At 43.9% G+C, this 17,157-nt stretch overlaps 1 protein-coding gene across 3 annotated transcripts in view; it reads left to right on the forward strand.

The window, feature by feature from the left end:
- The window catches only part of PER3 (period circadian regulator 3), a 560,237-nt gene that overhangs the window by 225,040 nt on the left and 318,040 nt on the right, over window positions 1-17,157 (forward strand). For all 3 annotated transcript variants that reach the window (XM_085604511.1, XM_085604529.1, XM_085604520.1), the window contains exon 7: window positions 9,431-9,632. In XM_085604511.1, the coding sequence (XP_085460637.1) occupies window positions 9,431-9,632 (202 nt within the window). The remainder of the gene's footprint in view (window positions 1-9,430; window positions 9,633-17,157) is intronic.

Consider the following 17,157-nt stretch of genomic DNA (forward strand, 5'->3'; position numbering starts at 1 on the left):
ACCTGGGGGCCGGTCCAGCACTCGGCCAGGGCCGGTTTGGGTTCCCAGTCCTGCCCTGAGTGAAGCCTTCTTTTAATATCATCCTAGAGTTAGGCTAAACAAAGGAATGCCTGGCTGATATTTTTTTATGCTTTTGACATTTTCTAGTTAAAAATGAACGTGAAACCGATTAGAATAAATGGTTAAGTAGATTGTGCATCAACTTTATAATCTCCAATTTTTTTTGTTAGAGAAAATAATTCTGTGATGGGTAATTGACCAATGATTTCCCACTATTCACCAGGCAGAATCGATCGAGAGTTAAATTAGGGGAGAGATTATTTCCCTCACACAAGGATACATTCATACCTCATATGGCGACCCAGGCTGTAGCATGCAACAATATATCGTGAGAAGAGGATAACAAGCTGTTCCCTTCAGCAGCCCAGCATTCTTCTTTCCCAGACAAATCTTGGTTTGTTGTTCAGAGTAATTCTTTACGAAATATTTGTGACACCCTCAGTTTAAATGCAAATTGTTGGCCTTCTTCATCTTTGGTTAGAGAGAGAATGAATGGTTCTTATATGCATAGGCTCAGTACCCAAGGTATTAGTCACAACACCTCTATTCTTTTCTAACAATCTATTCCTAAATTAAAATGTTCTATTTTTAACCTTTTAAAAAGAAATCGGTGATCTAACTGTAAAATGATACTACCTATTTCTTCACAGACAGCTGGTCTATCAGGAATTTGTGCCTACATATCTTTCAGCTCAACCTTCAACTGCCTGAAAAAGAGATGTTTTTTTTCTGGGGTGGCAAGTCTGCCTCTAACAGCAACCACTGAAACTGGTAAAATAAGTAAATCGTTATTAGCAGATAAAGCAATAGCTTTCCTATCAAAAATTATTCGAAACTCATTTTTACAATTCCCTACATCATACCAAAGTGGGCTCATGTACTCAGTCATTGACCAACAAGTTGCGGCCCCTGACGAATGCATAAAATCTGGGTTTGAGAAGGAAGTAGGCCTGCAAAAGAAATGAAGACTATACTGGTTAATTATATTCCCAACTTGTTTGAACCCCCACCATACCTCTCAGGAGGAGCCAATAGAATCTGCAGTGGATAAATAACAAATTGACCCAAGGGAGAAAACTGAGAATTCTTTACCCCTGAAGTAGAAGGGCCTAAGACATATCTTACGGGATTGTCAGGTAATGGAGTACTATCAGCTCCGCGCAATTCTTTGAGATAAGCCTACAACTCGTCTCAACCGCTGGTTTACAGAGAGCGCCTCAGATACCTCTTTCTGAAGATTAAGGACTGACCGACCAATTCTTAGGGTAGCTGAATCCTGATCCATGGCATTCAGGTGAGAAGTCCATCTTGGCTTCCGTATCTGCCATGAATACAGACCAGCCGTCTTTTTTGCAGAAATCCAAAAGATCATAGTTGCCTTCTTCCTCACTCCACCTTTGACACATCCGCCCTCTTCATGTATTTATAGAGAGCACATAGATCAAAATGAGGTGAGAGGAATGGGATAAGAGAGATAAAACTCTGGCACTGAACCTCTTCAAAACGTTTGAAAGTGACTCTTCGATCTATGTCTTAGGGACGAGCATCACCCTAGAGGTGACCATACAAAACTGAACAAAGGAAACATTAGTAAATGCTTTCGTTACGAAGACCTTATTATTACATTATTAAAAGGGAACCCACTGAATGAGTTACTTTAGCTATCATGGTTCCTCTCTCAGCATTTCCTCCTCTAATATACTTTTGACTATTGTTATCCTTTGTATTCTTATCTAGAAATAAAATATAGCTTGTTACTTTATTAAAGCTCTGCAATTGTGATATTCTCCAAATATATACTTTCATCCACCAAATCATTACGATTGTTGAACAGACATGAACTTTACAAGATACTGCCTTAAAATACTCAAATATTGCTCCAGCAAATAATCTTAGAGTCTCTGTAAACTAATCGAGCGCTGCCTCACACTCTGATCTTATTTCTTAAATGACAAAAAAAAAGTATTTGAATTAAAAAAACAAAACTCTACAGCTTTCAATGGTTCGCTGATGTGTACAGAGTCCTGCTGCTTAACCAGAGCAGAGCCTCGGCAAACAGAGTTTTTCTAAGTCCCTTGACAGCACAGACTGGATGGACACCAGATACTCCAAAGGCAGTCACGTGACTTGCTGGGCAGTAGTCACATGACTTTCTGGGAAGCAAGCAAGATTAGAAAGCATGCAATTCGGCGCCTTTGCATCTTTCACCCCCTCTTAGGAGGTCGTTCCTGTTTGTAGCTGTGGGCTGGCTGAAAAAGTCCTAAAATTCTTTAAGAAAACGTTTCTGTACCTTTTTAATTAGTTGCTGTAGAAATATGGTGCCATTGTATCTTATTGTTTCCTGTAACACTAACTACATGCAGGCAATTACATTCAGTAGCAATTATAACAGAGCTGCTCAAACTTTATGGCACTGGTAGCGCCGGTTCTTCTGGAAAATTAAGAGGTTGACGCGGTAGCTGCACATGATAAAGCTGAACACAGTACAGCAGTGACACTCTAGGCTGTGAGGTGCTTAGTAGCTCCAGCCATGAACCTCCACATCTTCAATAGCTGCATTTGCTGTCACTAGTTGATTGAAGATACTTTGACATCTTGCAGCCACTTGTGGTGCTGGCAGGAAATAAATTGGCAACACTGAGAGGCCCGTAGTCTAATTTTTGCTGCTTTCTTCCCGAAACTTTGGTCTGTGGTAAGACCTCCATGCCTCCCAACGCCCACCAGTTATTTTTTAAATACACCACACTACTGTTGGCCCTGTGCAGTCTATGCAGCAGCCAACCATAGATGGGCTCCAGACACCAGACAATAGTACGTTGTGCACAGTTCACCCACTCTCTAGAGACACCACTGCAGTGAGAGAATTCCTGACATAGATTCATGACAGCATCTACTCCAATTAGAACCCCTCCACACCCAGGTCTCAAAGGCGCTTGCCATCCTCTTTTCTGCCTCGCTTGCTGCTAATTTATCGGTGTATCTACCACACCTGAGCTAAGCTAACCTCCCTTAAGCCTCCATCCATACTGCTAGGAATGCGCTGGTGAAGCCAAAGTGTCTGGGTGGTACCGTAAAGATCAGCCCTGGAGGAAACTACTGCCAACACTGCAGAAATTATCTTTCCTTCGTGTCTCCTTAGCAATGGAATTGATACGCTTGCTCATTTTTGCTAAGTATTTGCTTGCAGTGGTTGAGCCTAACAATGTTACAAAGTATGTCTTTTGAACTTGAAGAGATTTGCCAGACGTTGACTGCAATAGTAGGACTCCAAGAGCCCTTTTATGGAATGGAAGACCATGATGATCTCATTAGTACTAAACCCTAAGCGTGTTCCAAAGGTTTTACAGACTTTCTATTGTATTGTAGTGTATTGTCATTTATATAGCGCGCTGTCACCCTACGGGTATCCTGGCGCTCTGACAAAAAACAGTTGGTTGCTTATGCTAAGAGGAGTAGGCAACAACGACGGCGATCAGGCTGCTGGGAAAAGCCAGGTCTTAAGACTCTTTCTAAATTCCATTAAGGAATCTAGCTGTCTGATCCTCAGAGGGAGCTCATTCCACATCCGAGCACCTACCACACTAAAAGCCCTCCCACCCATCCTGGCACGTTTAAATCTAGGTTGTGCCAGCAAATAAGTGTTGGAGGAGCGCAGCTGTCTCGGAGGGAGATAGCGTAAAAATCTTTCCTGCAAAGGAATCGGGCCCACCCCATGTGTTGCTTTATGGATCAGACAAAGGGATTTAAAAAGGATCCTTTCTCTGACTGGCAGCCAGTGGAGCTCTCGCAACGCCTGAGTGGAAGAAGAGTCGCGCCTGCAGTTTAGCGCCAGCTTCGCTGCGGCCGACTGAACTCTCTGTAGTCCCAGCAGGATATATTGGGGGGCCCCCAAGTACAGGGAGTTACAGTAGTCCATTCTGCTGAGTACTGTAATCCTTACAATCAAAGCACGCATATCACCTGGCAGAAACGGAAGAATCCGGCGGAGTACTCGTAGTAGCCCGAAGCACACGCTGGCTGTCTTAGTCGCCTGTGAATCCAGTTGGAGATTACTATCGAATAAGAAGCCAAGGTTGCGAATGGTATTTGCTGGAACCAGTGGAGCCTCATCCGGAGCAAGCCTAAACTCCACCTGCAGATGGTGAATCTGTCTTAACGGCGAATAAAACAACACCTCAGTCTTTTCTCCATTAAACTGCAGGGAGTTACTTCGCAGCCAGTCTATGGTCAGACCCATGCAGCTTTGAAATTGCTCTAAAGACACCGCCTGTTTTCCTTCCAGCGAAAATACCAATTGTGTGTCGTCTGCATAGTTTACCAGCTCAACCCCAAACGCCTTAATAATCGCAAATAATGGTTGTAAATATATGTTAAAGAGAATGGGGCTGATGCTGGAACCCTGTGGTACCCCGCAGGCTATGGGAGATTTTCCAGAGGAAAACGGCCCCAGCGTTACCACCTGCTGTCTCCCCGCGAAATAAGAGCGGAGCCACTGCAGTGCTCGGCCCTTTACCCCTATTTCCTCCAATCGCTCTAACAGGATAGGATGACTCACTGTATCGAATACGGCTGACATATCCAGGAGCACCAAAACAGCGGTGCTCCCGGTGTCCGCCCGCATTCGCATGTCGTCCAACATAGTGACCAGCGCCGACTTCGACCCATGACCGGGGCGGAAGCCGAACTGGTCCATGTCTAACAGGTGATGCTCTTCCAAAATTTCCGAGAGGGATCTACTCACAACCTTTTCCAGGATCTTGATAGGGAAAGGAAGGAGGGAGATGGGCCAAAAGTTAGCCGGGTTAGTTGGATCCAGGGAAGGCTTTTTAATAAGAGGGGATACCACAGCCTGCTTCCATCTTTTCGGAACCAATCCTACTTCCAGAGATTGGCTGCAGATCTTGCGCAGCCAGGGAAAGGTTAGATGACCGTATGACTTCCATATTTTCTGGGGCAGGGGGTCAAGGGGTGAGCCGGAGGAGATACTGCTGACCATAGAATCGAAGGTAAGGACCGACATGGTGGGGAAGGTGACCAGAGAATATTGCTGGTCCAAGGTCCCCTTGATTGATTCTTTACCAGGATTCTGGGTCATCATTTCATTGTCATTAAAAAGGTCAACAATCTTAGCCACTTTAACTTTAAAATGGGTGGCAATCTCGTCGCACAGCTTTTGTGAAGCTTCTACTTTATTCTCCAAGCAAGATGGAGCTGAGATAGTTCTTGCAATTCTGAAAAGCTCCGGAATCCCGTTTGGGGCTTGCAAGATAGATTGAGCATAGAAGTTAGCCTTACTTTCCAAAATAAGCGACTTGTACCTGCTCAATATTATCTTCAGAATAGCCTTGTCCCTATCCAAATACCCCTTCCTCCATGTCCTTTCCGCCTTCTTGCATTGTAATCTTAATTGTCTCAAATCTTCAGTGTACCAGGGTGCTGAATTTTTCTTTCTAATTTTCAGTTTTTTCATCGGGATCAGATTATCTAATGCAGCCGTAATATACTCCTGATAGGTGTTATAGTTATCCTCCACTGTGCTGGAGCTCTGGAAAGGGCTCACCGTAGGCGGTGTTAAGAGGGCGCCCGTCCTTGCTAATTTAGTCCAGTTTCTCCCTTTCCGATACAGTACAGCGGTATTAACTTGGGCAGGGAAGATAGCTAACCGCATTGTAAAATGTAGCAGGTAGTGATCCGTCCAAATTTGAGGGGAGATGTTTAAGAGTTCCACCTCTGACTCGTTTGCGAATAGGAGGTCGAGTATATGTCCTCCCTGGTGCGTCGGGGAGGTGACTAATTGTTGGAGACCGAGATTTTGACATGTGTACTTCAGATCTCTCAGTTGGTTTTTCATACTAACATTCTCCCACCAATTAAAGTCTCCCAGGATGACCATATTGGAATGTGATAGGGATAGATTAATAATAGTATCCAAAAGGGGTTGCTGTGAAATATTACTCCCCGGGGGGCGATAACACAACAAACCTGAGAAAAGATTACCTCTAGCTTCCTGAAGCGAGAAGCCCATCAATTCAATTCCCTCTAGCTTATCTACATGCAACAGAGTGAAATTGAATTCCTCCCTAAAAATCAGCCCTACTCCTCCTCCCATACCCCCCTCCCTAGGTTTATGTATAATTTTAAATCCATCTGGACAAGCGAGACCAATCTCCACAACTGAATCTGCTCTGATCCAGGTCTCAGTGAGAAACAGGGCGTCTAGCTTCATGTCTTCAATTAAAAGCGCTATTTCAGCGTAGTGCTTTACTAGTGACCTACTGTTTATTAGCCCACAGTTAAGGTGACCATGCATGTTAGCACGCAAATTTCCTGATCTCAGCCCCATGTCAGCGGCACTGCCATTGATCTCGATATTAACGTCAGTACCGCTGCCTACCCTCCTGCCGATCTCCAGCAGCTGTTTTTTAGAATAAGCATAACATACCTTGTTGGAATCACGGTCATCGTCCAGCGGATGGGCGCAGACGGGCTTGCCTCTGGCGCGCCAGCTGCGCGCTTGCATTAGTCTGTTTTTATTGTCCACCGTCTAGGAACACTAGCGCGTGCACCAAAATGGCGCCCAACTATTAAACCCAGACTGATCCAAGATGGCGCTCGTAATTCGGCAATGAGGGATGAGGCCCCGCTCTAAGCAGCAGGTGAATAAACGTTTGTTTTTTAAAATGAGGGTATGCGGAATGAGGATGGTAGAATAAAAAAAAAATATAGACACAATAAAAGACCAAGATCCGGTCAGTAGTTTTAGCAGCAAACAGTATAGCAGCAAGTTACCAGCCCTAAAAGCCAGCAATAACCCCCGAAGCAATCTGCTCCTTAGCAACCGCGCGCTTGCATTAATCTGTTTTTATTGTCCACCGTCTAGGAACTCTCAGAGGAGACTATAGGACAAGCCGGATATCAGCTTAATGAAACAAGTAGAATTAATACGCTTCTCAATGTCTGCCATCATCTGCTGGCTACCACCGTCTAGGAACTCTCAGAGGAGACTATAGGACAAGCCGGATATCAGCTTAATGAAACAAGTAGAATTAATACGCTTCTCAATGTCTGCCATCATCTGCTGGCTACCACAGGCATGATGAGCCCAATGCCCGTGCAAGAGCTGGCACAAATTATGAAGACTATCCAGCGTTTCTTGATATCTTAGCCTTCGTTATGCTAGATTTAATAAATACAGTCATGGAAGTGCAGGATTCCGCCTTCACGGAAATAAGCTAAAATGATAGTTAACTGGAAACTGGATTCCTAAAGCTAAGGCAGAAATTCTTCAGATACCCGCAAATAAGAACTTATTCTGGAATGGTCAACTTTCCTAATGTTCTTTGCCAGTTGTAAATCACATCTATGAAAATTCCTGCGCTCTCTATTTCTTTATGGAGGCATTGAGAGTCCTCCATAAAGGTGGTCAACGATAGGGCTCTACTAGGTGGCCTGATTCATGAAGACCGTCGGCTTCAGAGAAATTCTTAAACAATTCATTGAGGGCACGGCAACACATTTTACTTACTGGAAAATGTAAGATTCTGCATCACCGATCTCTCATTTTTATATTATTCGGCACAAGATATTGATAGGAGGCACAAATGCTCATCAAGGACCATGGCGCCCAAGGTGTGTATCTGGTTTCCGTATCAGTGTTTGCCCTTTGTGCAATGATTTTAAGGTCTAGTAAGGATTTATTTAAGCCTTCTCAGAAGTAGTAGAATGGGCGGGTTGCCCATAGCACTGCGTTATGTTTGCAGTGCCAGAAGAGTAGAAGGGTGTCTGCTTGTTTTTTGGAAATGCGGTCTGGTGGATAACTAACTACTTCTGGACCACAGAGGGATTCCAAACCACCATCTATGAACAAATGGAAATTATAAATGTGTTCTATTTAATTTTTTTAGAAAGTGTGTCAGAATCTCATCTGCTTTTCAACGATTTCTTAAAATATGGTCCGCTTCTGAAGCATCGGATGTATTTACTGTTGTGGAAGAATGTTCTGCCGGCATTGCACAATGTTGCTCTTTGTTCTTTGCTGCTTTGTACATATTCTAAAGTTACTTGAGCAATGCCCATACACACACCAAAGGGTGGAATGCACAAACTTACATCATTTTTGTTGTCCTCTGTTTTTGTACTGCTCACAAAACATAAAAAACTAAAAATGAAAACAAATAAAAAATGGTTTGTGAGAGTCAGTCATGGATGGGGTGGAGGAACGTGTGTGTGCGCATCTACATATACCGAGTGTGTAGATATGTATGTGTGGTTCCTGTGTGGATTGTTTTTGCTTCTGAAATGTATGAGATGGTGCATTAGGTAACTGATGATATCTATGTATATGCAGAGGAAATACCTCAATGGTAGTAGCATATGTATTCCAACATTGTCACACAGTCCTTAGCCATCTCCAAGGTGCATCACACCTACTCTGGATACGTGCTCCTGGTTGAAAAGACACTTGAAAGCCTGTTCATGACTAAAGTCGTGCACATGTGCCAATGTCAGGATTTTTGTGCTGATGCCAGCACTTTTAGCCGAGGCTACTTATGAGAGAGATGCCAGATAATAAAGATGAAATAGCACCTTTTATGAAATGCATTGATTATCTTAGCCAATCATGATGCTGGAAACAACACCTACTGTTTTTGCTTGCTTTCTATGGTGAGAGGTAGAGTCACTAAATAAACTGAAACATTCGAACTGTTTTTTAACTGCTGTGTGAGATTATGGGGACTATGGCTAAAAAGGATATAGTCCATTTGCTACTAGACGTTAGTACCTGTTAATTACTCTTCCTTTCCTTGTTCACCATTGCCTTTTGCTGGGGCCTATTAATGGCTGGTTGGAATGCCATTAGTGGTTCACACCCTCAACAGACGGTGTGCTTCACACCTTCAACAGATGGTGTGAACCATTGACAATGCTCTAAGCAGAGGGCACACACGCCTAGGTAGCTCCCTATATAGAATGATTAAATTAAGAGTTTTGGTGCTAATGGCATTACTTCCAACATGCTCCCAGGCATTATAAGCTGTTCCTTGTTCTTTCCCCTCAGTGTGCACCCACTCCTTACACTCAGGCACATAAATGGCAGAAAGGACAATCAACAGCTTTAAATTACGTCAGGAGGGTACTATAATGCTTCATTAAAACTGGACTGCATTTACATACATAGGGGCGAACGAACAAGAAAACCTATTTTCAAAATTACTAATCATAAAATTGTTTCCTTCATTGTATTGGTTTTTCACTGTTGCTCTGTGGTTGCAAATCGTTTTGAAATTTGTGTGGAATTTGTAATACGAATTCTTTTTTTCAAATTCTGCGATGTCCTCCCGATTCTAAATCTACCTTTCATCTTTTGAAGGACACCTTTGTGGTAGTGTTTTCGTTTACCTCTGGGAAAATGGTGTACATCTCTGAACAAGCAACGGCCATCTTGAATTGTAAGAAGGAATTTCTTGACTCCTCTAGATTTGTAGAGCTTCTGGCTCCTCAGGATGTCAGTGTCTTCTATAAACACACCACCAAATCCCATCTGCAACCGTGGAACATTGGCACAGACACAGGTAATCCATCTTCTTCATTGATTCTTTTAAATGTACTGTTAGCCATGTTTTGCAACACTCTTTCTGCCTTTGCTTAAGTGTGAGCTCTGTAAACACATTAGAACTTACTTATTTTCAAGCTCAGTATTAGTTCAAGCATTGTAGCAGTTAGAATGCTCTCCGTTAGCCTTTTTTTCATGAAGCATCATATGACTCTTTTTACTTTATGAAGCATAAGTAGATACAATAATAAAATACTACAAATATAGTTCACAACATATTGATCTTACACGTTTTTAAATAGATAGTCACAATGTACATTTAATTTAAAATATGAGGCGATAGTATATTTGTTAAAAAATAAAGAGGATTATGAAAGCGGAAAAACAACCAAATTTCCACTTAAACATATTCACGCATACAGTTCAAAACTGACTGACCATATATGAAGTAAATGAAGGTTAGAGATTAAAGTTCCTGCACTTGTCTTTTTTCCTCACACGCTGCGTGGCATCTAAATCTCCCGCAATCCAGTCCAGCAACCCATTTGTCATGGTTCGCTAATGTTGGATATTAAAATAGAATGGAAATTATGTTCAATGAGCCATCTAGCAGTGGTTCTCCTTCTATCTAGTCAGAAATGATCTGATGCAAGCACAGGTCTCAACTGTTTGCTTAAATGGTCAAAGAATAGATGGTGCAACCGGTATCACCACTTGGCCGCAAGCTCTAAAACAGGATGTTAAACTAAACCAATTAAGATGCAGCATTTATGAGCTATGCGTTGCCTATAGGTCACTTTTTATGAATCAGGCATACCATAAATGTATTCTTAGGCGAGCCTGCCTCCCAGCCAATGGACGCTATCACATGTTGATCTGTAGAAACCAAGCCTTGATTCTAGAAAGTAATTCCATAACTAAGTGTAACATCTTTGCATTTAACATGTTATGCGGCACTTCAAAGTCTCCCTACAACCCCCTGTGACAATCCCAATCCATTAGGTCAAGGAAGGACATGACTAACCTCAAAGTAACTTACAATCAAAAGAATCAATGTCATGACCTCTTAAGTGGGTTGGAAATATGGTACAGTGGCCCAGAACAATAGGTGACTCTACCCCCAACACCCCCACGCCCCAGCCACTCTGTTTCAAGGACACGACGTGCCATCACCCCTTGGCTCAACACAACAAAGGAGCACCAAAGGGAGTGCTCTAATGGCCTAGATGAAGTCACCGCTGTCCCGCTGTTCGCCTTTAGGTTCATGCCGTGCCATCTACAGTCCAAGGAGTAAGTTGAGCACCCCACCCATGCTAAATTCAGAAGTATCTGTTCCTTTATGTGTTGTTGCAACATCGGAGTCATTCAGTGTGGCTTTAGTGCAAGCATTTATAATTTGGTTGCATATTTTCTTCTCTAATGCAAGTCTTTGTGCCAGTGCTGTACCACCAAATGGCCCAACGGTGCATTTTGATTTGTGTCTGGTCCTCTCTTTTTAGGTCTCGTGCCTAGCATTGCACTGCACAGCAGTGCTCGCGCAGCGCAAGACATTTAGTAGGTGAAAAACGGGGTTTTAGCACTGACCTAGGAATCGCACACTCTCGTGCGTGTGCTTTTCCTTTTGTGCTACCCCGTTGGCCTTTGCGTGCGTATTTTTATAAAAGACTGCATGCAATTGGCCAAAGGCGGGCGCATTGCTCCGCCCACGGCCTATTGGTGTCTATTACGCGCTTGGTGCGCGTAATAGACACCAATAGGCCATGTGGTTTCAATTATCGTGCCCAGACACGGGTGCGATAATTGAAACCACGTGTGTCGCTGTGGCGCGCGCACCACTCGCAGGCGTGTTCTGTTTCAAGTGATCGCTTTCACTGCCGTGATTATAACATTCCATTTGGTAGTAATCATAGAATGTGGCATGCAGCAGAAAATGCGTTAAGCGATCTGCTTGCCAATACTCGCGCTTTACGACAATGTATCATTAAACAAGCCTTGTCATGTGTTTGTACTACATAAAAGCTTGTTAGCACTGCTTCCTTGATGGCCGACGCCTCAGCACAGGTGCCGGCCCGAACGTTAGGGTCACGTTTATTTATTAGCTCTTCCGACCGACTCCTTTGCCTGTGGTGGGAACAATGAGACCTCACCCAGTCGTTCATAGAAGTAGAAGGAGGACTAAACTGCGCCACCCACTTTGTGCGGCTCGTGTTCATCTCTAGTGGTGTATACCCTGGGAGGCGAAAGTGAGAACTGACAGCGGCTCCTTGGCTCAGACCTGCCGCTGTTGGCTGCAGGAGTCTATCTGGGGAGATCACCTAACGGGAAGATGAGCCGAGCCCGCTGGGCAAAGCCACGGCCGCTTTCGCACTGACATGCTTCCACCTCTGGCGGCAGCACCATGACATCTGTCCGGAGCCTCAACCGGGTTGGATGAGAACGGGGAAGTGGATGTATCCCTCCAGCAAATGATCTCTGCCATCATGGAGGAGAGGAACTGCAGCAACATCCGGCACGAGATCAGCGGGCTGGGTAAGAGACTTTTGAGAGAGTGACATCATTAAAGAGGGACTGTTGGGTTCTGAGCTAGTGACTAACGAGAGAGTGACTGTTGACAGATCTTCAGTGTAAGGGACAGCAAAAGGTTCCTGGGTGACGACAGGGAGAGTGACTTCCTATAGAGTGAATGTCGCAAGACGGTGAAAGTGACTCCAGAGTGACTTATTGTTAGACAAGTGAGTGCCGGGAAAGTGACTGGTATGAGACGATGGTATTGAGTGAGCATAACTAAACAGAGTAACTACTAAAAGAGTTACGATTGAGACCTTGTGTGGTCGAATGTTGTGGGACTAGCTGATCAAGAAAGTGACGGCTCGGGGAGTGAATGCTGCCAGTTCAGGATCTGGTCTAGTGACAGCTGACTGATGAACAGCTAGAGTACTGACTGAAGGAGTACTCCTTCAGAGAGTGGAATCCTCGGTGGCTGATTATTAGGAGATCTGGTGGACATTGGATAGAGACTAGTGAGACAAAGTTGATGCTTTTAAGAGATATATTTACTGGATGAGAGACTGCAAGGACAGTTCCTTGTTGTAGAGTTATAATACATTTATAAAACGCTGTGTTATTGATGTTGTAGGTAGATGTCACATCACACAGAATACTGGACCAGGGTAAAAGCTACTTATTTGCTTATTTGACTAACTAGAGCAAAATGATTAGTGTAAAAATAGCAATCACGGTAGCCCCTTACGATTTGACCTTTTGGGGACATTGATGGACAATTCTCTGTACTCTGGCTACACCCAGTAACATATATCTTTTACGGGAATATCCGTAGAAAGCCGTGCGCCACCCAGCGTTGCTTGTGAAAACAGAGTTCTGAAGTCTGAAAGCGGAATAGGCATCATTAGGTGTGGGCGGAATTTGCGAAATCCACGTTCGCAAATTATCGTGAAAATGTTAAAAATTATTGCAAACACGCGGAAATATCGCGAAGATGCGGAAGTCTTTTTCCCGCATGGTCGCGAGATTTTCTGCATGGTTGCGGCTCGCCAACTTACCCATGTGGTTGCTCGCGGGCGCGGCCATCTTGTTTTCAGTTGTCTCGCGGTGCATGATCGCGAGAAGAAAGACGTGATCGCGCGACGCATGACGTCACTGCGGGCGCGAACTGTCGCGAGACAGCGCAAATGGCTAAAAACAATACAACATCTCATGGAGAAAGCGACCGGATCAAGAAAACTTGTCGGCGAACACAGGGATTCAGGTAAGGCGATCGCGCGCGCGCGAGAATGTATTATTTTACAGCGCGAGCAAGAAACAAATTATCGCCAAGCTGCGGAATGCGGAAATTTTGACATTTTCGCGCTCTCCGCGAAATGCGAAAATGTCAAATTATCGCAATTTCCGCGAACAGAACGAAATTTTCGCCCAGGCCTAGGCATCTTTAACAATAATTGCGGAAACGTCCAAATATGGTTGTGGTGATGTGCGATCACCTACTATTGTGGTAAAGAATGTGTATCACATGAAGGGAATCAGTTCTGGTGAGTGGCCTAGAAGGCACAAGCGACCATTCTATATCATAGTCCAGTGGCAACAGATTGCCAAACCGACTTGTATGTGCACATCGGGGCTTTAGTGCGTGGGGGTATTGCACACTGCGTAACATATTTCATTGTCTCTCAGTATGCCTTAATCCCTGTAGAAGGCCCTCCACCCAGCAGCCGATACGCCACCGTGTTTTGTGTGTTTCGAATTTAATTTTTTCAGAGTCGACTTGTATGAGGGAGAAATAGGCTGGTCTGTGTAATATCAGTGAAAAGAATGACAGGCTGGACAGGCCCAGAGACGTTTTAATGCATGGGCAAAGTGGGCTCTGGCCCAGGGCCCCAGCCTTTCAGGGAGCCTCCTGACAGAGTCAGCTCTGTTCTCTAGAGTTTTGCCCTAAGGATCTTGAATATTACTTAAACAGATTGTTTAAATACTGTTTTCCTTTAACTTATTTTTTATGTACCTGATGTGTGAGAGTCTAATACAGCCATTTTGCAGAGAAATGTTGCGTTTATGTTTCATGCACTATACATAAAATAGTTTCTTTTAGATCAAAACAAGGCCTAACATATAAGAAATGGGAGGGCATCACAGAAATTATTTGCAGTAATATTGGTGAGCTGCTGCTGTGTTGCAATATTGAAAACACACATAACTATCCCTGAATATTTTTGGGGGATTGTTTAGTTAAAAGCTTAATTAAAAGGGGACAAAACAAAAAGAAATTGTCGGACTGGAAAACATCTTCAAGAGAAAGTATATATCAAATTCATCCTTGAGTAGTTATTGGAATGTTCATTGTATCAACTGTTGTCTATGAGATGTAATTGTATATGAACATGGATTATACCTTTGAAATCACAATAAAAAAACTATCCCTGAATATTAGATGTAAACACATTCAGGGCCTTATTTATGAGAAGTGATGCATCGCTGTGTGAAAACAGGGATGTGTCACCTCTTAGTGCGCCCTCCTTGTGACATGATGGATGCGTCATATTTACTGAATGACGCAGTATGTCGCAAGAAGTTACAGATATGTCAGTATTTCTGATGTATCTGTAGGCCAAAAGTGCCGCATTGCTGGGGTGTGTCTGAAAATAGACGCAACTCCAGCAATGTGTCCTTTCACACAGGGCTTGCCTGCATCAGTCTTACACCTGCTGTGAGGCAGGTGTAAGATATTGACGCAATGGCGTCCTAGAAGTGACGCACTGAGTTCTCAATGTGCCACTTCTACAAGGTTTTTTGCAGGGCAACACCCACCCTGCATACATTATACCTGGTGCAGGTATAATGTGGTGCAGGAGTTTACAAATCTGCCTAGATGCGTCACTTTGTAAATAGGGCACAACATGGCACATTTTTTACGCTGCGTCACAAAAAGTGGCGCACCGGCGGCATAAAAGTGAAGCAAGGCCTCATTGATAAGGCAGTTAGAATTTGAACGACTGTTCCTTTGCACTGTCAGGGACCTAATGAAATGAAATAGTGTATTTAATAAAGCGCGCAGCTACTTAGACTGGACTGTCCTGGCACATGACAGCGGGAGAAGAACGTGCATAAAAGACCCATCAGTTATTAAAAAGCCAGGGTTTAAGTTCTTCTTGAAAGAGAGTAGGTCTGTGGTTAGTCTCAGAGACTCAGGGAGGCTATTCCGCAATTTTGCGCCTAGAAAGCCGAGGGATCTGTCTCTAGTGAGGGCACAGCATATTTTAGGCACGATGGCCAGTTTGGCATTGAAAGATCTTAGGGGTCTAGATGTTGCGTAGAGATTAACGCGCTTATTTAGTTAGCTGGCTCCTAAGTCAGGGAAAGCTTTAAAGAAGATGGTCATCGCTTCTAAGTCGATCTGTTCTTTTATGAGAAGCCAGTGTAGAGACTTAAGAATAGGGGTCATACTAGATCTGGGTTTAGGTCGTAGGATGGCTCTAGACACAGCGTTTTGCACCACTTGTAGGCGCTGGATAAGGGATTTGGGAAGACCGAGGTACAAGCTGTTGACATAGTCAAGCTTTGATGTCACCAGAGCCTGCACCACGATCTTTCTGCTCTCAAGCGGTAACAGTGGCAGGAATTTTTTTAGCATCCGGAGGATGCCAAAGCAAGCACCAGTTAGATTTTGGATTTGAAAGCCCATGGAGAGTGTCTTGTCTATGACAATTCCTAAGTTTTTGACTTTCTCCTTTTCCACGGGCAGTGGTGGCAGATCGTTTGGCCACTAAGAGCTCCAGTCAGACGTTTCTGGATTACCAAAGAAAACAACTTCAGTTTTGTCAGGATTGCACTTCAGCTGATCGATCTTAAGCCAGTTAAAAACCATTGTGAGGTAAGTTCTAATCATTGCCCCGTCAAAGTCGGTTCCTTTTTCACACGTAAAAATCAGCAGAGTGTTATCAGCATAGGAAACAATTTTGGCACCCTCTTCCTCTACCAGAAATACAAGGGCGGATAGATATATATTAAAAAGGGTAGGATTGAGAATGGAGCCCGGAGGGACACCTAGATTCATGGCCGGAACCGGGTATGAGAAAGGGGGGAGCCAGATGTCCTGAGATCTATTTGCCAAGAAGGATGACATCCATGTTAAGGCGGTCCACCCCAGGCCGTTGGGTGGGACCTCTCATGTGGGACCGTATCGAAGGCCGCCGATAGATCGAGCAGTATCAGAACAGCCTTGCCTTCCTGGTCCAGCTTAGCCTTGAGAAATTCAGTCACTTCAAGCAGAGCGGACTCCGTACTGTAGTTAGCCCTAAAACCGGATTGGGACTCAAGAAGGAGCTTTCCATCTTCAATGTGTTTTTGGAGGGCCTTGTTTACATGCTTCTCTAATACATTGGAGAGGGCCGGAAGAAGGGAGATTGCCCCGTAGTTAGCAGGGTCCATCGGTTTGGCGTTAGCCTTTTTTATCAGTGGAAGAATCTTAGCATTCTTCCATAATTTCGGCATGTTGCCTGAGGAGAGGGAAGCATTAAAGAGCTGGTTTACCTTGGGGTTTATGGTGAATATTCACTGGACATGGGTCGGTAGGAGAGCCAGACTTAATGCTTTGGAGAAGGGTCAGTGACTCTTCAAGCTGAAACTCAGGGAAAGCTAGTAAAGATGGAGGATCCAAGAGGTGAAATATGCTAACAGAACCAAGGTAGAAGGTCAGTTTTTCCTCTGAGATGTTAGTGAAGGCTTGTTGGATCACGGAGATCTTTTTGTAGAAGAATTGAGCTATGTGCTTAGACCATTCTTCCGTGCATGGCCCTTCCTTTATGCCGGCTTTTGGGGCAGTAAAGGATTTAAATATTTCCTTACTCTTATTTTGGGCATTTTCTATCTTGGTTTGAAAGAAGTTTTTCTTGGCTGCCTTCACGAGAATGTAATGAACTTTTAAGTTGTCTTTATACACCTTCCTGTCCTCAGGTGGATAGAATTTACGCCATTTCTGTTCCATTTTTCTACAATTTTTTTTGATAGATAAGATGGAATCCTTAAACCATGGA

Source organism: Triturus cristatus, chromosome 1_2 (genome assembly GCF_964204655.1).
Source record: "Triturus cristatus chromosome 1_2, aTriCri1.1, whole genome shotgun sequence".
In the NCBI taxonomy this organism is placed as follows: Eukaryota; Metazoa; Chordata; class Amphibia; order Caudata; family Salamandridae; genus Triturus; species Triturus cristatus.